This window comes from Hyaena hyaena, unplaced genomic scaffold (assembly GCF_003009895.1).
Source record: "Hyaena hyaena isolate Hyena2069 unplaced genomic scaffold, ASM300989v1 scaffold_764, whole genome shotgun sequence".
NCBI lineage: Eukaryota > Metazoa > Chordata > Mammalia > Carnivora > Hyaenidae > Hyaena > Hyaena hyaena.
In genome coordinates, this window is record NW_024081395.1 from 193,530 (window position 1) to 216,035 (window position 22,506).

General features: G+C 37.9%; 2 protein-coding genes across 2 annotated transcripts in view; both read right to left on the bottom strand.

Annotated features, from left to right (window-relative positions):
- Nucleotides 1–22,506, bottom strand: part of ABCG2 (ATP binding cassette subfamily G member 2 (Junior blood group)) — a 148,614-nt gene that overhangs the window by 104,089 nt on the left and 22,019 nt on the right. The gene's annotated exons all lie outside the window — the stretch shown is intronic.
- Nucleotides 20,543–21,127, bottom strand: LOC120221184 (cytochrome c). The gene has a single exon (XM_039218441.1). The coding sequence runs from the start codon at nucleotides 21,061–21,063 to the stop codon at nucleotides 20,746–20,748; it is 318 nt and encodes a 105-aa protein (XP_039074372.1). The 5' UTR covers nucleotides 21,064–21,127; the 3' UTR covers nucleotides 20,543–20,745.

The window sequence follows — 22,506 nt, forward strand, 5'->3', positions numbered from 1 at the left end:
AGAAACAAGTTCAGTTTGAAAGGACACCTTATTATTGTCCTCTGAGGCTGCCATGAAGGTAGATGGGATTGTACTTAGACAGCAAAAGTTTAACTTCAAAAAATCATTAAAAAGAAAATGAGGTGTTCCCTTTCCTCCTTGATCCAACATTTCATAGAAACCTAGAGTACTCTTCCTGTCTTCTTCTTTTCTGTTGGCTGATTTCAAATATGATGAGTGAAATCCCTGTGGCTAGCTTGGACTGTGAGATGACTTGGAGAGTAGAACCCAAATATGGCAAAGATAAAAGAATATGGGTTGCTTGAAACCATGGACTTTTTTAAAAGTTTTTTTTAATGTTTATTTGTTTTTGAGCGAGAGAGAGTGTGAGCAGAGGAGAGGCAGAGAGAGAGGGGGACAGAGGATCCAAAGCAGGCTCTGAGCTGACAGGGCCCGGCCTGGGGTTTGACTCATGAACTATGAGATCATGACCTGAGCCCAAGTCAGATACTTAACTGACTGAGCCACGCAGGCACCCTGAAACCATGGACTTTATACTATCTTTGGAATGCCTTCAAGATGTCTTCAACATGAGAGATAAATAAATGTCTATATTGTTTATACCACTATCTTTCAATTAAACTTAATCCTATGAGTATACTGAGATCAGAGTGTTGCAGATAGAGAGAGAGGTCTGCATAAAAGCTCTGAGACAGGAAATGCTTGGCATCTTCAAGGCATAGCAAGTTTAGTATGGCTGGAGTGTCAATAATGAGAGGGAAAATGGTAAGAGATTGTGTAGGGCTTAGTGGCTCATTGGGACTTTGAGGTTGTATTTAGAATTGGAAAGGCATTAGAGGGTTTCTAAAAAAAAAAGTGACCTGATTGATTTTTATTTTAAAAGAATCTCTGTGTAAAGAAGAGACTGGTGCTAATGTATAAGAATCCTCGTGGTGATACATAAGCATTTATTACAATATTCTCTACACTTCTTTTGAATACTTAAAATACTCTAGTTTATAAAATTTCATAGAAAACTTTTCACAATCACCTTTGTTACCTGGCCAAAGCTAAAACTGAATTATATATAACTTTATTTATAATAACTTATCAGAATAAAAAATGTGTTTAACACAAAGAGTTTTTTCTATATAAAAACTACAAAACAGTCCAAGAATTGTTAAGAGTCCATATAGTATGTGGTGGGTTCAGAGATCTCTGCTTTTGAATCCTGCTTAAGGGTTTTACTAACTGGGTGGGTGATCTTGATTAAATCATATAATCTTCCTAATCTACCAAAGTATAATCATCTTTATCTCTGAGGAGTAAGCGCTTAGCATAGTTCCTGGCACAAAAGAAACATCCCATAAATGCTTTATTAGTAGTCACAATTATTAGACTAATAATAACACTGGATCTTACAATATTGGATCAGAACAGTATATTTCCAGTTCCTAGAGAGGTTTTTCTTTATTATGAGTAGAGACAGATCGCACAAGATTTTCCATTACTTGGATGACAAAGCTCTTAAGTGTGCCCAATTTTCTCTACTCTGATACCTTGAAGTATACTTAGGAGTACTTGAGGAGTACTTAGGAGTACTTGATACTTAGGAGACTTGAGTTTCTAAATCATAGAGAGGAATGTCTATAAGAAAAACAATTGTCATTCTAATTCATACCTCAATTTCTTGTGAATTTATTATGAATCAGCAACTCAAGCCCATCAGCACAAGCACACTGGGAAGATCAGTTTCCAGACCCAAGTAGGTGAGGCCCAGCCCCTTAACCAGGTTGATCTTATGTCACTAAGACATAAGTAGTTGAGAACTAATTCACTAATTTGAGCACTATTTCACACATAGAAACAAACATGGCTGTTAAGGACAAGAATTTGGTGTTTAAACCATTCAAGCAGACTGCCAAATACCAGTCAGGCCCATAAGGACCCTGGAAGTCACCACACTCCTTTAACAACAAATAAAAAGCTGAACAAACTGAAAAATCAATAGCTTTTCTTAGCCCTGTCAGAGAAGTGAGGACACAGGGCCAACTGCTTCCCCTAGAACTGGAGACAGACAGGTGAATAGAGAATCACAACTTAACAAGACAAAAACTCACAAACGAAAATCTCCCTGGAAACCAGTGCCAAGGTAGAGGAAAACCTGAATCGCAGTTGATGAATTTCTGGTGGACAGGTCTATGAGCCAAAAACTCCAAGAGGATCCCCTCATTTCTGTGGGTGTTAGCTCTGGAAGTTCTACCAGGTGTTCATAGTACACATCAGAGAAAAATCCCCCTCCACTTTCCATTGGAAGGGTAACAATTTTGAAAGAAATCAGAGCCTTCTGTTCTTAACAAAGCCTGCCCGTAAGAGAAACTATTTTATCAGACCCTAACCACCTATTATGGTTTTATCAGAGTTTAAAATGACCTACGAAGAGGTAAATACCCAACTCCAGCGCCCTCTAGCCATCTTGTCTACTCTAAGGTTGGGACAGAGAAGCACTTGTGAAGTTCAAACTAGGAGCACAGGCTCACTAAAAGACTAAGACCCAATCGTAGGACTATAGAACGCTAACCCTCTTTCCACATCTTACCAGCAATGCTGTATACCAGCGTTTCTTTTACACAGTATACAATGTCTGACCTTCAGCAAAAAACAAGGCAATAAAGAGAAAACAATAACAAATAAGATATATATTAATCCAAACACATCAATAATCATTTTTAAATGTCAATGGTCCAAATACAAAAATTAAAAGACAGAAATAGTCAAAGTGATTTTAAGAAAAAAAGCCCCAACTACATGTTGTCTAAAAAAAATCCCACTTGAAATATAAAGACACATAGAGATTAAAAATAAATTGATAAAGATATGCCATGCTAATACTAATCAAAAGAAAGTTGAATTACTTACATTGATTTCAGACAGAGCAGACTTCAAAGCAGGAAAAATTATCAAGGATAAAGAGAGCATTAGATAATGATAAAGGGGTCCAAGAAGACATAACAATCTTTAGTGTATACACACCTAACAACAGAGCACCAAGTTACATGAGGAAAAACAGATAGAACTCTACGGAGAAATGGATGAATCCACAATTATAGTTAGAGACTGCAATACCCTTTTATCAGAAATGCACATATCCACAAGGTAAAAAATAAGTAAGAATGCAGTTAATCTTAACAGCACCATCAATCAACTGGGTATAATTGACACCTACAAACTGCTTCTTCCAACAACAGCAGATTATACATTCTCCTCAAGCTCATATGGAATAAACACCAAGATAGACCACATTCTGGGTCATAAAACACATCTTTAAAATTTTTCAAGAAAAGGGGTACCTGGGTGGCTCAGTTGAGCATCTGACTCTTGATTTTGGCTCTGGTCACGAGATCAATCCCTGTATTGGGCTCCACACTGAGCATGGTGTCTGCTTGGGAGTCCCTCTCTCATTGCCCCTCCCCAGCTCATGCTCTCTCTCTTTCTCTCAAAATAAATAAATGAACATTAAAAAACTTTTTTTCAGGGTGCCTGGGTGGCTCAGTTTGTTAAGCGACTGACTTCAGCTCAGGTCATGATTTCGTGGTCCGTGAGTTTGAGTCCCACGTCAGGCTCTGTGCTGACAGCTCAGAGCCTAGAGCCTGCTTGGGATTCTGTGTCTCCCTCTCTCTCTGCCCCTCCCTAACTCACTCTCTCTCTCTCAAAAGTAAATAAACATTAAAAAAATTTTATGGTTTTTTTCCACAAAAAGAAATCATACAATGTATGCTCTAAGATCATAATGGATTTAAATGAGAAATTAATAAAGAAAGATAACTGGGAAATCCCAAAATATTTGAAGACCAAATAACACTTTTAAATTACATATGGGTCAAAGAAGATATCTCAAGAGAAATTTAAAAACATTTTGAGCTAAGCGAAAATGAAAATACACGGGCTCTGTGCAGACAGTTCAGAGCCTATAGTCTGTTTCAGTTTCTGTGCCTCCCTCTCTCTCTGGCCCTCTCCCACTCTCACTCTGTGTGTGTGTCTCTCTCTCTCAAAAATAGATAAACCTTAAAAAAATTTTTAGATAAAAAAGAAAAAAAGAAAATGAAAATGCAACTTATCAAAACTTGTGGAATGCAGCAAAAACAGTGCTTATATGAAAATTTATAGCATTAAATGCATATATTAAAAAGGAAAAAAGATATAAATTCAGTCATCTGTTTCAACCTCTTAATTAGAAAAAGAAGAGAAAATTAAATACAAAGTAAAAAATAATAAAATTAGAGTAGAAATAATGAAATTGAAAATAGGAAATATGAACAAGATCTGTATGAGGAAAACCAAAAAGTCTGATGAATGATATCTAGTAATAACTAAATAAATGGAGAGATATTCCATGTTAATGGATACAAAGACTCAAAGACGTCAGTTCTTCCCACTTTGGTCTATGGATTTGATCCATTCGCAATTAAAATGCAAGTAAATTATTTTGTGGATATTGACAAACTGATTCTCAAGTTTGTATAGAGAGGCAAAACCTCAGAATAGCTAACATAATATTGAAGAAGACAAAGTCACCACCTGATCACCACATGATCTCACAGTCTGTGGGATTGAGCTCTGCATCAGGCTCTGTGCTGGCAGCTCAGAGCCTGGAGGCTGCTTCAGATTCTGTGTCTCCCTCTCTCTCTGCCCCTCCCTGCTCACTCTTTGTCTCTCAAAATTAAATAAAGATATATATATATATATATATATTTTAAAAAGTCTTACTATAAGCCTAAGAGACACCTGGGTGTCTCAGTTGGTTAAGTGTCTGACTTCAGCTCACGTCCTGATCACAGTTCATAGGTTTGAGACCCACATTACGTTCTGGGCTGACAGCTCTGATCCTGGAGCCTGATTCAGATTCTGTGTCTGCCTCTCTGCCTGCCCGTCCCCCACTTGCTCTTGGTTTCTCTCTCTCTCTCTCTCTCCTCTTTCTCAAAAATAAGTAAACATTAAAAAAAAAAAAAAAGCTTACAGCAGCTCTTTCTGCCCATCGTCTTGTCCCTGTGATTTAATAAAATCACCTTTTTGCACCAAAAAACCCCCCAAAAACCAAAAAAACCCAAACTTACTATAAGCCTACAGTAATCAGGACACTGGTACTAGAGGAAAAAATAGTCAAATAAATTGTTCATGGAACAGAAAAGAGAGCCAGTAAGAGACCCACACAGTCAATTGATCTTTGACAAAGGCACAAAGGCAGCACAATGGAGTCAAACTAGTCTTCAACAAATGATGCAAGAACAAATGGCATCCACATGCAATATAAATGAACCTAGACAAAGACCTACAGCCTTCACAAGAATTAACACAAAATGGATAATAGACCTAAACAGAAAGTGCAAAAATAAAGAACTCCAGGAAGATAAGAGAAGAGAAAACATAGGTGACCATGAATATGGTGATGACTTTTTAGATATAACACCGAAAACATGACCCATGAAAGAAATCCTTGATAAGCTGGGCCCTATTAACATTAAAAACTTCTGTTCTGCAAAAGATACCATGAAGGGAATGAGAAGACAAGCCACAGACTGGGAGAAAATATTTGCAAAATATATCTGATAAAGCATCAGATCATACGAAGAACTCTTAAACCTCAACAATAAGAAAACAAACAACCTAACTAGAAAACGGGACACAGACCTTGACATCTCACAAAAGATATACAGATAGCAAATAAGCCTATGAAAAGATGCTCCACATCATCTGTCATTACGGAATTGCAAATTAAAACAAGAATCAGATACCACTACACATCTGTTAGAAAGGTGAAAATTTAAAATACAGATGACACCAAATTGTCTCATTCACTGCTAGTGGGAATGCAAATACTCACACCCACTTTGGAAGACAGCTTGGTGGTTTCTCACAAAAGTAAACATCCTCGGGGCACCTGCGTGGCTCAGTCAGTTAAGCATCCGACTTTGGCTCAGGTCATGATCTCACGGTTTGTGAGTTCGAGCTCCATGTTGGCCTCTGTGCTGGGCTCTGTTCTGACAGCTGAGAGCCTGGAGCCTGCTGTGGATTCTATGTCTCTCTCTCTCTCTCTGCCCCTCCCCTACTCATGCTCTGTCTATCTCTGTCTCTCAAAAATGAATAAACGTTAAAAAAAAATAAAAAAACAAGGGTGCCTGAATGGCTCAGTCAGTTAAGTGTCAGACTTCAGCTCAGGTCATGATCTCACGATTCTTGAGTTCAAGCCCCACGTTGGGCTCTGTGCTGATAGCTCAGAGCCTGGAGCCTATTTCGGATTCTGTGTCTCCCTCTCTCTGACCCTCCCCTGCTTGTACTCTGTCTCTTTCTCTCTCTTAAAAATAAATAAACATTAAAACATTTTTTAAAAAATTTAAAAAGAAAACTAAACATCCTCTTACCACAGGATCCAGTAATCGTGTTAATTTACCTAAATGAGTTGAAAACTTATGTCCTCACAAAAATCTGAACACAGGAATTTATAACCACTCTATTCATAATGCCTAAACTTGGAAGCTTCCACCACGATGCCTTTCAGTAGGTTAACAGATAAACAAACTGTGGTAGATCCAGACAACGGCATATTACTTAGCACTTTTAGCTCTTTTTAAGAAATGAGCTATAGGGGTGACTGGGTGGCTCTGTTGATTAAGCATCCAACTCTTGGTTTAGGCTCAGGTCATGATCTCACTGCTTGTGGGAGCCCACTTTGGGCTCCATGCTGACAGTACAGAGCCTGTTTAGGATTCTCTCTCTCCCTCTTTCTTTGACCCTCCCCTACTCATTCAATCTCTCTCTCTCTGTCTCAAAAATAAAAACACTTTTTAAAAAAAGAAAGAAAGAAGCTTTCAAGCTGTGAAAAGACATGGAGGAAACTTAAACACCTGTTAGGAGAAGCCAATCTGATTCCAAATATATGACATTTAGTAAAAGGCAAAACTGTACAGACAGTTAAAAGATCAGTGGTTGCCAGAGGTAGGAGAGAGGGAAGGATAAACAGTTAAGGTACAGAGGATTTTAGGGCAGGGAAACTATTCTGTATGATACTATAATAGTGGATACACATCACAGTATACTTGTCAAAATTCATAGAACTTCAGCAGTGAGAGTGAACCCTAATATAAACTGTGGGCTTTGGGTGATAAGTGATGATGCTGTGTCAAGGTATGTTCGTCACTTGTAAGAATTATACCACTCTTAATGGGTATACTGATGGTGTGGAAGGCTATGCACATGTGGGACCAGAGGTTATGTGAGAACTCTCTGCATTCTCTGTCCCATTTTGCTGTCAATCTAAAACTGCTCCAAAAAATAGAACCTATTCAAAGGGAAAGGAAGACATACAAGCATTTAATGAAAAACCATGTGCAGGTCAACAATAACACTAAAATGAGTATGACACAGAAATTATGCAGCAAGACTGCCAGGCTTTACCTACCCATCTTGCTCCATCATGGTTTGTGACCTTGGCCAAGTTTTGGTTTCCTCATCTGTCAAAAAAAGGACATCTATCTCCTAAGTTGCTAGGAGGAGATACATGTTCACATTTTGTAAACACATAAAGTGTTTACAATAGTGTCTAGCAGTTAGTAAGTATACAATAAATGTTAGCTATTATTAATATTAAAAGAACAAAAAAAGACTTTTTATAAAGTCCATCATGCCAAGAGATGTATCTGTCTGCTGAGGTGGGAAATGTTCCGATTTTCTCAATATAAGACAAGTATGGGTCCTAAGATATGATAGAAAATAGTATACAGGAGCACCTGGGTGACTCAGTTGGTTAAGCATCAGATTCTTGGTTTTAAGCTCAGGTGATGATACCAAGACTTGTGAGTTTGAGCCCTGAATCAGGCTCTGCACTGACAGTGTGGAGGCCTGCTTGGGATTCTCTGTCTCCCTCGCACCCTGTCCTTCTGCCACTCGCTTTCTCTCTGGGTATCTCTCAAAATAAATAAATAAACATTAAAAAGAAAGAAAATAGCATACAATGACAGAATGTCATCTACAGACCAGATAATCTCTTTTGATATACTTAATTAAACAAGGCTATTTGGTAATATTGTTATAGTTCTAAGTAGAGTCATCCTTAAAATATGCAGAAACACCGCATACAACTATAAGCTTCAGGTTGAGGAGATATAAGACTTAAAATTGAGAGAGGTAAGGATTACTGCATCACATGAGTCAAAATGAGATTTTTGCAAATAAGACATCGAACATCCTTGGATGCGGTTGTTTGGCAGGACATATCTGCCACAGGACCTATTCTTTCTTTTTCAAATTGAGCCATGCATTTTTTTATACCCAATGTTAGACTACATTAAACCCATTATTTTGATTTTTTAGTTTCTTCTGGTATTTTTTTCTAGAATTTCAGATGGCACAAAAAGAAGGAAACAAGACAGGCCACAAGAAAGTTACAACAGCCAGGGCAGTCAGACAGCTGAGAATCCACAATAGACCTGGGGTTCTTGTATCTTGACCTGCGTCAGAATCACCTAGAAGCTAACAAGAATCACAGAGTCCCAGCTTCTTTGAAGCAGAAAGAGGTCTAGGCCTTTGTAGTTTTACCAAATTCCCCAGGTGATTGTGGTAGGGACCCAAGTTTGATCTAGACCCTGTTAACTCTCCCTTGCTACTCAGGGACCAGAGAGAAAGCTGGTTAGAAATACAGAATCCTGTGCTCCACCCTAGATCTTCAGTTAGAATCTGCATGTTTATCAACTCTCTCAGGTGACTTATATTCACATTGAGGATTGAGAAGAACTGGTTCTCAACCTGTCTGTACTTTGGAATCTCCTGGAATAGATTCTGGTTCAACTGCATGCGTTTGACTTGGACTTTGGTTTGTTTGTTTGTTTGTTTGTTTGTTTTAAGTTTCACAAACTACTTAAAACTCAGCAAAATCTGAAAAGATATTTTAGAAGCTAAGATCACAGCATGAAAAACAGTGCAGTACTACCATGTTTATCTTAAAGGGTCTTATCAACTGCAGTATTCAATGGGGTGTCCCAAAATGCTACTAAAAGGAAACTGCCCATTAATGCCTCCCCAACAAATGAAAGAGATTATATTTGTAGAATTATTTGTTCAAATAGTTAAGTAGCATAAAAGTCTCCTTAGTTTTCTTTTTCTCTTTCACTCCCACCCAAATTCTTTAACCCTAGGAGGGTAGTTTCCTTTTAAATGTCACTTGTTCAGCCAAGTACCAATAAAGTGAGATTCCATTCATAACCAATGAAAACACTAAGGGTGATTTAAGAGATTGTATATCAGGTTATTCAAGAACTAGAGAGGTGAGAACAGAATGAGGGATGGAATTGACTTGAAGATGAAGACATGAAAGAACTGAGGTGTGCGACTCGTGGGTGGCTCAGCTGGTTAAGCTTAAGATTCTCATTCTTGGTTTCAGCTCAGGTCCTGATCTCACAGTTTGTGAGTTTGAGCCCTGTACTGGGCTCCTCACTGACAGCTTACAGCCTGCTTGGGATTTTCTCTCTAGTTCCCTCTCTCTCTGCCCCTCCCCCACTTAAGAGCGCAAATGCTCGTGTGTGCGCTTTCTCTTTCTCTCTCTCTCTCAAAATAAATAAACAAACAAACAAAAAAAGAATTGAGGGAAAGACCAGAGAAAGGGAGCATTCTCCTGTTCCTTTAGGTTTTGTGAACCGTTAACAACTGGATGCTAGCAATCGGAATCAATAATCCAAGGCTAAGTGACAACCATGGCTCATTTCCAAAGAAACCTGTAGTTCACAAATTGTAGGACTATTGCTTCATGGTGGTTTCATTACAGCGTTTCAAAATTGGAGCTCCAAAATAACTTGAGAGCTACATCTAAGAAATGAGGTTTTCTTATTTGAGAAAGAGGAAAAGCAACTAAATATTATTGATGGTATCAAAATAAAATTTGATCTCATTGGCATGAGGTTCATGTCTAGAGATTCTCCTGAGATACTTCTACTCTATTTTCACACCAGAAAGTCTTAAAACAGCAGCTGCACCAAAGGTGTTTCTGTTCTAAACCTGAAAGAGGTCTAGTTCCAAACCCTCTAAATAAATGATTTCCTTTTAATCACTTTGTAAATCTTCTCTTTCCTCTTCTCTAGTTCTCTAGTTTTCTTCTTCTTCAAGTAAGAAAGAATTTTATTTCTTCTAAAAAAGCCCACATCCCTCATCTAGAAAAGAATTTAAGCAAAGCAGTTCCCTACTGCAAGAATGACAGGTATGTAAAATTGACTTTATTTGCTTAGCGTAGCTTTTGGACACAGAGAATGATTTTGCTACAAATTTTAAATGATCAACAGCATGGGCATAAATTTGCTCACCCACAGTTGCCACATGGGTCCATGTGTTTGTAAAAGTTTTGTACATCTTCAGGATATTTTGGGTTTTGCAACATTTGGCCTCGCTTGGCTAAGCAAAAAATCTCCATTTTATCTTATATGTTCTGTTGCCTACAGATAAAGAAGGATAGTTGACAGTGCTGTGAAGGAATAAAGGGCTTCGGTTGCTTTTGGTATAAGGGGATTCATTACTCACTCCATCAGGGAGGGAATCATTGTTTTAGAGGCATTGGCTATGAGGATTAGGATGCTAACTGGAGTACTTGACTTCAGAATCAGTGGAGTGGGTTCTGCATGGAAACAGACTTGAAATCCAAGCCCTAAACTGGTACAATATTTGTCAGTTAAAAGCAAACAATGTTTGAGAAACCCACAAAACAGGAAGTCCAGGCTGGCTTGAACAATGCTACCCAGCCTCTCAAGAGTACTGCCAATTCTTTGTTTTGGCTTTGCTTTCTTAAAAGCTGCTTCCTCCTTGGCCAGGAGCTGTTCATCCTTTCCTGAAGCATATTTACCAGCAGGGACACATTAAAAACATGCAAAAAATTCCTGTAATTGTGTTTCCCTTCACTTGCATTTGACAACCTGTACTCTGTCCTGAAGCGCAATATGTTTGTGTCTTGGGCTTTTCTCTACAAAATAGTCAAAAATTCTTCCAGAGCCCCCAGCCAACTGCAACATTCCTATTTATTCATCAACATGCTCATTATCCTGCTAAGTATGGATTGCTTAACTCTCACCAGGTTTATTTGGAAAAGCCAAGATTCTAATCTTAAAACACAGAAGAGTTGAACCCCTAAGAGTAATGTGTTCCAAATACATTGTGAGTTGCAAATGTTCTTTTCTCTCTTTGAAAAAGTACACTTTTGTCCACACTACTTTCTGATATAGATACTGATTCTAGCTCACCTGGTATAAAAAAAATTACAACAAAACAAAACAAAAAATATAAACAACCTACACATGTATACTTTATTCTGAAAATTGACCCTCCTCTCTTTCTTTCATAAAGGCACTCTTAGCCTTCTTTATGTGGTCACCATCTCATGCCTTCTTCCTCTACAATGTTTAAGGAATCTCTTTCCATAATCTCTGACCTTACCATGGCTTAGCCCTTTATTATGTTGTATTTGTTTTCTGTTGTCTCCAACAACACTTATTCCTCTAATACAACCTAAACCATAGTACTACCCCTTGTCCCCAGTATAATCTTTATTCTAGAATCACCAAAGTCTTACTTTGTATCACTGCCTGTTGAAAAACCATGGATTCTTTTCTTTACTAAAAGAATCAAGTCCAGGGGCACCTTGGGTGGCTGAGTCAGTTAAACATGCAACTTATGATTTCAGCTCCAGTCATGATCTTGCAGTTTGAGTTTGAGCCCCACTGCCAGTGCAGAGCCTGCTTGGGATTCTGCCTCTGACCCTCCCTTGCTCGCTCGCTTGCTCTCAAAATAAATAAGTAAACTTAAAAGAATTTTTTTTAAAGAAAAGAAAAGAATCAAGTCCAAATTTCTGAGCCTGAAAAGCAGGCCTAGGACCACCACAACCTGTGTTAGGAGGCTTCTCGCTGCTCTTCTTTTCTAAGAGGGTGAGGTGCCATCCTAGAAGGTCAACATGATCTCAAACTCATGCCTTTTATTTTCTGACTTCCCTTTCTTTGCTCCATACTCTTGCTACTCATGCCTTTCCCCACTCTCATATCTTCAAATCCTAAATATTTTTAAAGTCAAAACTTTCTAACACTAACCTTCTCCATAAAGCTTTATTTGACCATGATTGCCTACAGTGGTCTCCTCCTACTTTGAGTTCTTAACACTTATTCTCACTTCCATTCACTTGGCAATTTATCACTTACTGCTTCTTCTATTCTCCAGAACAATTGTCTCATATTATCAATTAACTTTGAGATGTTTCCATCTTAATACCTTAACTAAATCAATAGTTCCTCTGTTACAGGAGGGTGGGAGAGACCCTGGTCCTTGCCTCACAGAGTCGGAGACTGAATCTCTCAGAGAGTGAGCAAAATGATAGTTTGCTGAGGGAAAGTATAAAACTCTCGAGAGTGACAGGGGTCCCCTCTGGGTTGCTGCTGAGGATATTTGTCCCTGACTTTTTATCGAAAATTTATCAGAAAGTTTGTGAGACTCCACTCAAGGCACCTCACCCAAGCAAGTCCGGAATGCATTTACCCTTACCCTACCCTACCCCCCAAATGCTACTGCTGCTTTAGCTTCCCACTTGCAGCAGAAGCCTTATCTATCCTTGCTTAATGTTAACCTTTTCCTTACTCACCTCTATTCATTCAACAAACATATATTAGGTTTACTAAATGCCATGTATTACATAGGTATGAGGGGGAATCCTTATTTTCTCCTTATACTATAGTGTCACTTTTTATGTTTATTTATTTATTTATGAGAGAGAGAGAGCGAGAGAGCGAGCAAGGACATGCACCAATGCACAGCCAGGGGAGGGGCAGAGAGAGACAGAGATAGAGACAGAATCTGAAGCAGGCACTAAGCTCTGAGCTGTCAGCTTAGAGCCCCATGTGGGGCTCAAATCCATGAACCATAAGACCATGACCTGAGCTGAAATCAGCCATTTAACTGACTGAGCCACCCAGGCGCCCCTATAGTGTTGCTTTTTTTTAATGCATAACACGTAGGTTTCAGGCATGACTGTTCTACCACAGACCCCTGCCATACTCTTCATCATCCAATGGAGAAATCTGTCAAGGGTATTCAAGAATATTAAAGGGCTAGTTTTTATTAGTTTTTTCTGGGTCTTTAACACTACAGAGTTACCAGCTGTTACATGAATTCAACTGGACATCCCACCTACTTGATTTTTATAGAAATCACATTTTATTTTATTTATTTTGAAATTTATTTATTTATTTATTTTGAGGGGAGGGCAGAACAGAGAGAGAGGGGGAGAGAAAAACCCAATCAGACTCCACACTATCAGCATGAAGACCAACGTGGGGCTCAATTTCAGGAACCATGAGATCGTGATCTGAGCTGAAATCAAGAGTCAGATGCTTAACAGACTGAGCCTCCCAGACACCCCTAGAAATCACATTTTAATATCACCATCAGAAGCAGATTCTGCAAGACAATGTGATATGGTATACTACCAAATGGTATAAACAGGGCTGGATCCTAGGCTCCTTTTTTTTTTAATTTTTTAATATTGTATTTATAATATTGTATTTTTGAGAGCAAGAGAGAGCACGAGCAGGGGAGGGACAGAGAGAGGGAGACCCAGAATCTGAAGCAGGCTCCAGGCTCTGAGCTGTCAGCACAGAGCTCAATGTGGGGCTTAAGCTCACACACTGCAAGATCATGACCTGAGCTGAAGTTGGACACTTAACCAACTGAGCCACCCAGGCACCCCTAGACTCCTTCTTTTTAACTGAAATCTTAATGATACGGAGCTATGGATGATTTGAACAGATGCCTTTCTGCCACTGAGACTAGGAAGACAAGCAACCTGCTACAGGCTGATGTAATAAACTAAATTTGAGGTTTCTTTGAATCCTGCTGAGGGACATCTTTGTGAGCTGTAAAGCCTATTCAGGTTCACTTGGGTTTTAGAAATTAGTATTTGATGATTAAAGTTACAAATTTCAGACTCTAGTTTTCCTCAAGCCCTTAAATTCAGTTTACAAATGCTATTTCTCTGTTTCTAACTCTAGCACATTTTATTATTCACTTCTAAGAGATATGTAGGGTATAGGGTGTACAGTCTTTATCTAGATTCATTTTGTGTATTTGTGAAGGTCCATTTGTTCCAGCCCCATTTATTAAAGACTCTCTTTGTTTACTTCATTGTATTGCTTTTGTTCATTTGTCAAAGATCAACTGACTGTATTTCTGTGGTTCTCTTTCTAGGCCTGCTATTCTGTTCCATGATCTACTTATTTATTCTTTCATTAATAATACCACACTGTCCTGATTATTGTAGCTTCATAGTAAATCTTGAAATCAGGAGTATCAATCCTCTTACTTTTTCTTTTTCTTCAATGTTATGTTGGCTATTCTAGGTCTTTTGTCCCTATACAAACTTGAGAATCAGTTTGTCGATAACCATAAAATAACTTTCTCAGATTTTTATTGTAATTGCATTGAATTTATAGATCAAGATGGGAAGAATTGACATCTTGATAATATTGGGTCTTTCCATCCATAAACATGGAATATTTCTCCATTTATTTAGTTATTCTTAGATTTCATTTATCAGACTTTACAGTTCTCCTCAAGCAGATTTGTATATATTTTGTTATATTGATACCTAAGAATTTCATTTTGAGGTTGTTAATGTAAATTGCATTTTGTTTTTCATTTCAAATTCCACTTGGTTGTTGCTGGTAAATAGGAAAGTGGTTAACTTTTGCAAATTAACCTTGTGTCCTGCAACTTTGCTATATCACTTATTAGGCTTATGACTTTTTGTTATTGATTATTTGGATTTTCTACATAGACAATCATATCATATGCAAACAAAGACAGCTTTGTTTCTTCCTTCCCAATTGGCATAACTTTTATTCTTTTTCTTGTCTTATTGAATCACTAGGACTTCCAGTATGATGTTGTAAAGGAGTGGTGAGAAGGGACATCCTTGCCTAGTTCCTGATCTTATTAGATAATTGTCTAGTTTCTCATGATTAAGTATGATGCTCACTGTAGGCTTTTTGTAGATATTCTTTTTCAAACTGAGGAAGTTCTCTTCTATTCCTACACTGAGAGTTTGTAATCATGAATAAGTGTTGGATTCTGTCAAATGTTTTTTGTGCTTCTGTTGATATGATTATGTGATTTTTCTTCTTTAGCCCTGTTGATGTGATAGGTTATGTTAATTTATTCCAACTGCTAAACCACCCTTTGTATATCAGGATAAATCCCAGTTGGGTATAATTTTTGGTGTATAATCCCAAGTGATGTAAAATCCTTTCTACACTTTGTTGGATTCTGCTATTATTTTGTTGATAATTTTACATTTATATCATGAGAGATATTGATCTATGGTTTTCTTTTCTTGTAATATCTTTGTCTGGGTTTGGCATTAGGATAATGCTGGTCTTATAGACTGAATTAGGAAGTATTCTTTTGAGTTTTATCTACAAGATATTGTAATTCACTGGCACAATCTTTCCTTAAATGTTTGGTGGGATTTTCCAGTAAACGCATCTGGGCCATGTACTTGTTTTGGAAAGTTATTAATTACTGATTCAATTTCTTTAAGATATACTCTTTTCAAATTGTTGACTTGGTCTTTTTTTTGTCTTAAAGAAAAGACAGTTTTATTGTTTTGAGTGGTTTCAATATATAGTCTTGCTATCTACTGTTATCAGGAAGAATTCCCAATATCAAATATTTTAAAATTAAAATTGTGATCTTGGGCATACTTAAAAATTAATTGATTTATGTATAGTAACTGGATAATCTACATCTAGTGGCTAATAATAGTTAATATGTAGACATTTTAATAAACAATAACTCATTATTTATTTACTTTGCTATTTCTTGAAGCTTATAATTTCATTAGCAAGCTGAAATATTTTATAAGTTAAAATAAAAAAAATTATAAGTTAAAACAGAGCATTATAGACCTGTTTCTATGATCCTAGCAGTTAACACAGCCTGCTTGGAAGAAAAAAACTGCTGGGTCAAATTCTACACTGTGCTCTTTGCCTCTTTGGGGAGATTTTTTTAATATAATATTCTTTTCCTTTTAAGTTTATTTTTTATTTTGAGAGACAGAGAAAGTGAGCAAGGAAGAGGCAGACAGAGAAGGAGGGAGAGAAAATCCCAAACAGGGTCTGCATTGCTAGCATGGAGCCTGATGCAGGGCTCAAACCCACAAACCATGAGATCATGACTTGAGTGGAAATCAAGAGTTGGCCACTTAACTGACTGGGTCACCCAGGTGCCCCTCATTTGGCATATTCTTAAATATAACTGCTGGCACACTAACTAAACTTAAACTGATGCAACTAATTATAAAACCATAACAGTTGGGCTTAGGGTAAATCAGAATCACTTGGGGATGCTTTTGAAAAATTAAGACTCTTAAGAAACACACACATCACCAAACATGATTCTTATTTAGTAGATAATAAGTCAGAATCTAGATTTAAACAGGGCACCTGTCTGGCTCGGTGGGTAGAGCATGCAACTCTTGATCTTGCAGTTGTTAATTCGAGCCCCATGTTGTAGAGATTGCTTTAAAAAAAGAGAGAGTGAGAGAGACGGGGTGCCTAGGTGATGCAGTCTGTTAAGCGTCTGACTCTTGATCTCATCTCATGTCATGATCTCACAATTTGTGAGTTTGAGACCGACATCAGGCTCTGCACTGGTGATGTAGAGCCTGCTTGGGATTCTGTCTCTCCTTCTCTCTGACCCTCCCCCTCCTGTGTGCATGCGAGCGCTCGCTTTCTCCCCTGAATCTCTCTCAAAATATAAATAAATAAATAATCATCAACAAAGAGAGAAATCTATAAACAAATACTTTCAGGTGAATCTGATTCTGATGCAGGTAATCTCTGAATCACACGCTGAGAAACAATGTATAGGGGTAAGGCAAGGTAGACTTGATCAATATTTTCCCCCTCTTTAGTGTGCTAAAGGGACCCAAAATTGATTCCTAAGAAAATAACTGAGTTTGCCTTGTACGGCCTGGTTCCCTTAACATCCATAAAAAATATTCAATACTAAATGGTGAATATGTGTGGGCTATACAGAGAGAAAACCTTAAATCTACTCTTAATTGGAATGAGTGGGGGGAAAAATCTCTGTGTTGGGCAGGAGAAGGTAGAGGTGGGAAACAGAAATAATGTAGTATGTCATGTCTCAAGCTGTAGAGGAATGCCAACTGTCATCATTTTGTAAATGAGTTATATTCATTTAAGCTTATTAAGTGGCCCATGGCCTGGTCAAAAATACAGGTGCAATTTTCAAGAGCATGCACCAGCATGAAATGAAAATGCATCTATTTTTACTAGCAATTCTCAAAGTCAAGGCTTTCTGAAGGCACCCTCTAGAAAAGAAACCATTAATTAATGATTGTATTTGATGACTGACTACAACTGTTTTTTTCGGTAATTTTAAATAAATGTTAACTATATTATGAAGAAAATGCCCCCATAGCTTTGTATTTTATTTTTAACATCATTTACTGTTTTCTGGGTTGTCTCTTTGATAATCTATGGAAATTATACTCCAGATTAAACTCCTTTAATTTAACAAGGCAAAGCCACTATACTGGAAAGAAGTATAATTAGTCTGGTACTACTGATTCTTACAATCTTTGTCCTAGTCCTCATTCTTTCTGTGTGCCCCTAAAGCCATGTACCATCTCTTCAGTAACTGCTTCAGCATTCTGACAAGCCAAGCTTATCAACTATGTTGCTTGGACTGTGTACTCTTGGCTATTGTCATAATTTGAAATTTCACCAAGAAGCACCAGTGTTAGGGCACAAATGATGACACATGAATGGTGATTATTTGAATATCACTCATTTATGCCCCTATCTCCATTATGCAGGACTTCCAGCTTCCAAATATTTTCTGGGGTCACATTCTGACACAAATCTTCTAATATTCCCCTATTGTGAACCCCTCAATGTCTGATGTTCACAAAACATTTGATAGTAGTGCTTCACCACCTTAGCTGACTAACACAAAAACAGTGGCTCCAAAATCCGAGTGAGAATCCTGAAAGTGTCACAACAAGGCTTCATTTTCTTTAGTCCCTACTGCACCAGAACACTGTACGACCCACAGAAGTGGAAGGAAGACATCACACATCACTTGTTACTCAAAACACTTAACACTAAATATTCAGCGTCTTTTTTCCTCACACCAACCAATTTTCCAACTCTTCAAATGGGAACTGAGTGTCCCACAATTAAATTCAATTCTGATACCAACTACCAACAATTAGCATAGTTTACACAGGTTAAACGTCAGTCCCACAAAACTTCCCCCACTACAGAGGCCAGTTGCAAGTCCCAGGTTACCATATGTACTTTTGACCAACCATCTATTAATCAAGGGTTCCCACAATTCTCTCCTCAGGTTTTATAATTTGCTAGGACAGCTCACAGAACTCAGGAAAACAATTCACTTACCAGTTTGTTATGAAGGATACAACTAAGGAACAGCCAGCCAGAAGAGATGCAGAGGGCAAATGGAGGAAGTGGCATTGAGCTTCCATGCCCTCTCAGTACCTAGATGTGTTCATCAACCCTGAAACCCTCCACACCTCCTCACTTAGGGATTTTGATGCAGGTTCCATTATGTAGGCATGGCTGAGTAAACCACTGGTTGTTGGTGATCGCGCTCAATTTCTAGCCCTTTTTCTTCTCCCCTACAGGTGAGGAGGGTGAGACTACAAGATCCAACCCCCTAACCACACAGTAAGTTTCTCTGGTAGCCAGCCTCCATCCTGAAATTCTTTTGGCGTCCAAGAGTCATCTTATTAGCACAAACTCAGATAAGAATGAAAGTCTTATTATGAAACCCTCAAAAATGCTCCTATCACTCTTATCAGTTAAGAAACTGCAAGAGTTTTAGAATCCTTGTCAGGAACCAGAGACAAAGACATAATATATATTTCTTAATGTATCACACCCACATCTTAAATGTCACTTTTGAAAACAGACCATCAGCTTTCACTCATAGGTCTTCTTTCTCCAGGATTCAGACCTAGACTAGAAGGTCATGCTGAAGTCCAGATACTATATCATTCTCTCTGCCATACCCACCCTTCAAATGTGCTAACTGAAGCTGAATTCCAGTTTTGACATAGTTACTGCATCAAGACACTTGTCAATTTCCAGTTTCCTGGTTCTTCTGCTTCTAAATAACTGAGAACAGATTGTTTCATCTAGAAAGTAAATAGGACTCACACAAGATGCCAATAGCGTCAGAGGGCAGAGCTTGGACAGGGGGCTGGTCAAGCTGTAAAGAGTGATAAACTGAGAGGTCATCAGCAGACTGCACTTATAGACAGTCAAATAAACAAGGCATTAGAATTCAGAGGTGGAGGTCATTGATGGAGGGGAAGGAGCTGGATAGTTTCAACAGGGTTGAGACATTGGAGGATGATAGGCAAATAGGAGATGTGAGAACCAATACCCTCACCAGGGCCCACTTGAAGCACAAGCCATAGAGACAAGCCAGCAAACCCAGCCCAGGATCAGTCATGAGGGTCTTGTTCCTGAAATCGAGTTTTTGATGATAGTCTTGATTACACAGTGGTTTTGTAATCACATATAAAAAATTATTTGGGCATACTGGGATATATTAATTCACTAACTCAGCAAATCTAATTTGGGTACCCACAATATACAAAACATTGTAGATTGAGGCAGTTCTTATTCTCAGGGAGTTTATATTCTAAAGAAAGAAAGATAAAAGTACACAAGCAAAGATATAGGTGAAATATTTGCCTCATGAACGATACACAAAAGGTCAGTAGTTCAAAGGAAAAAAATAGAAAGCTCTGTTGAAATATAATCCCACTTAACCTTCACAAACACTAGGAAAGGTAAATATTGTTACTCCTATTTTACAGGTGAGGAAACAGAGGATCAAAGACATTTGGTAAATTCCCCAGGAATAACAGCTAGGAATTCACAGAACCTAGAGCCCATGCTCTCTCTCCTCCCTCCTAGTGAGCAGAGGTGAGGGGTAGAAGCTTCACAGGGGAGGTGACATTTACGTTTAGAGATCATAATCATTGATTAGTGTTCTATTTCTCTGTCCTTTTCTAACTCAGTTTCTTTTTTTTTTTTTTTTTTTGAGAAGTGTTAATATTCTTTATTTAATTTTATACATAAACCACACTAAAATGCCTTTCATTAAGCAAAAGGCAACATTTAAATGCAGGGAATTTTAATTAAATTGGCATAGTTAAGACTAAAAAGATAAAGTGGACGTTGCCAGCTTATCTTCAGCCCTTGCCTTTAACAGGCTAACAAATACAACTTGAAACACAGCTGATGTCTTGCTGTTCTGATATAATGGATTTCCTCAGTATTTAAATATATTAATATAACCAGTTATATAAATCTAAATATAAAACCAATCTCCTATATAAGTTTAGACATGGCATTTACCATCTCTGAAAAGCTTAACATCTAATCAATTCCAATCATATTTTTTGAAGGGGAAAACAGTGACAGCACTTGCTGAACCAGAATTACTATCAAAGTTCAAAAAGCCAATCATATTCATTTAACCACAAGCCAATCTCATTTAAATCAGAACTGTCCAAAATATTCTATCAGCCATTCATGATCTGAATTCTGGTGTATGAGATCAATTTAAATATGGTACACATAAAAAAGTCGTGAGACATTTTTGTTTTGTAATAAATAAGGCAACAGCCAACTATTACTCGTTAGTAGCTTTTTTGAGATAAGCTATCAAGTCTGCTCTTTCCCCTGCCTTCTTAATGCCAGCGAAGATCATTTTTGTTCCTGGGATGTACTTCTTGGGATTCTCCAAATACTCCATCAGTGTCTCCTCTCCCCAGGTGATGCCTTTGTTCTTGTTGGCATCCGTGTAAGAAAATCCAGGGGCTTGACCCGTCTTTCGCCCAAATAAACCATGGAGATTTGGCCCCGTCTTGTGTTTGCCTCCCTTTTCCACGGTATGGCACTGGGCACACTTCTGAACAAAAATCTTCTTGCCTTTCTCAACATCACCCATTTTTAAATCGCTCTTTGGTCGCGCGCGAAGCGAAGGTGCCCGCTCCCAAGCCGGACGTCCAGCTCTCTCCTCTAACTCAGTTTCTTTCGCTTGTTACAATATTTATTTCCACTTTAACAGTTTGAAAAATTTCATGCTTCCTGGGGAAGATGGAGCAAGAGATTTAAATTGAGCCTTAATAAAAGTCATCTAGCATATTTGTTGATTCTAAGATACACATTTTTTCTTCCATCTTAGTATCCCTAAAATCAGGATCACTTTTTTCATCAGGGGTATCTTACAATTACTGTTGGCCAGGCAGCACTCATAACATAGTTATCATTGCTTGTACAGACCTGAACATCAACATATCAGGATCACAGCTTGGATGAAAATTTCTGAAACTTAAGTGGACCACTCTTTACCTCTAGGAATCCTATGGTTCTTAGAAGGTGGGCTGATATATTTAGCAGTGTTTAGCCAGCTGTATATAACTGCAAAGCAGCTAAGCAGCCTAGCAACAATGGCTTTTAATTCCTTTATGGATTATTTTAAGTAGCTGTATACCAACACTCTTTTTTTTCTTTTTCTTTTTTTCTTTTTTCTTTCTTTCTTTTCTTTTCTTGTGAGAGAGAGAGAAAGAGAGAGAGAGAAGAGCATACAAGCAAGGGAGGGGCAGAGAGAGAGGAAGACACAGAATCTGAAGCAGGCTCCAGGCTCCAAGCTGTCAGCACAGAGCCCCATGTGGGGCTCAAACCCACAAACCATGAGATCATGACCCAAGCCAAAGTCGGATGCTTAACTGACTGAGCCACCCAGGTGCCCCTATTCCAACTCTCTTGAAGGCATAGAGGTCACTGTTGTGTGAAAAACCAAAGACACCCATGACTGAGTCAAAAGTGATTCAGAAGAGTTAGTCTCTAAAAGTAAAGAAGTTTTAGGAATAACAACCACTTAATTTTGTTTTTTTTTTAAATTTTCCTTTTTTGGCATGCACAAAGTAACATATGATTTTTAAACACCTCTAATCAAAGTTCAATAAGTAGAAAAAAAAATTCTAAGTAAGGAGAAACCTTTTTTTCCCAGTTTAATTAGCAGGGATTATATTGTTGGCATATAGAATAATAATAAAATGATGAATTTTAGATTCAAGAGAATATGGTATTTGCTGAGTTTTTTCTTGCTCAAAGATAACATAAAGACAAAATGAATACGCAAACAGAAACCCCTTCTGGTATTCACCCTCTCCTCAACTGTCAATGATTTTTTTTGACCTGGTTCTAATAGAACTGAACATGTTTCTCATGTTTTTGCCTTAGTAGTAAATCTCTCTTCATATACATTTAAAAACACATCTTAAAAAAAAAAATCTAAGCTCTCTCTGTGGGAGTATTACTTTGAGAGTGTCCCAAATAGGCTTAGAACATGGTTAATTCATATATGAATTGGCAATTAAATATCTTT

Bases quoted from the DNA above. Each gene is read 5' to 3' on its own strand.
- LOC120221184 (XM_039218441.1), bottom strand. From the start codon at position 21,063: ATGGGTGATGTTGAGAAAGGCAAGAAGATTTTTGTTCAGAAGTGTGCC.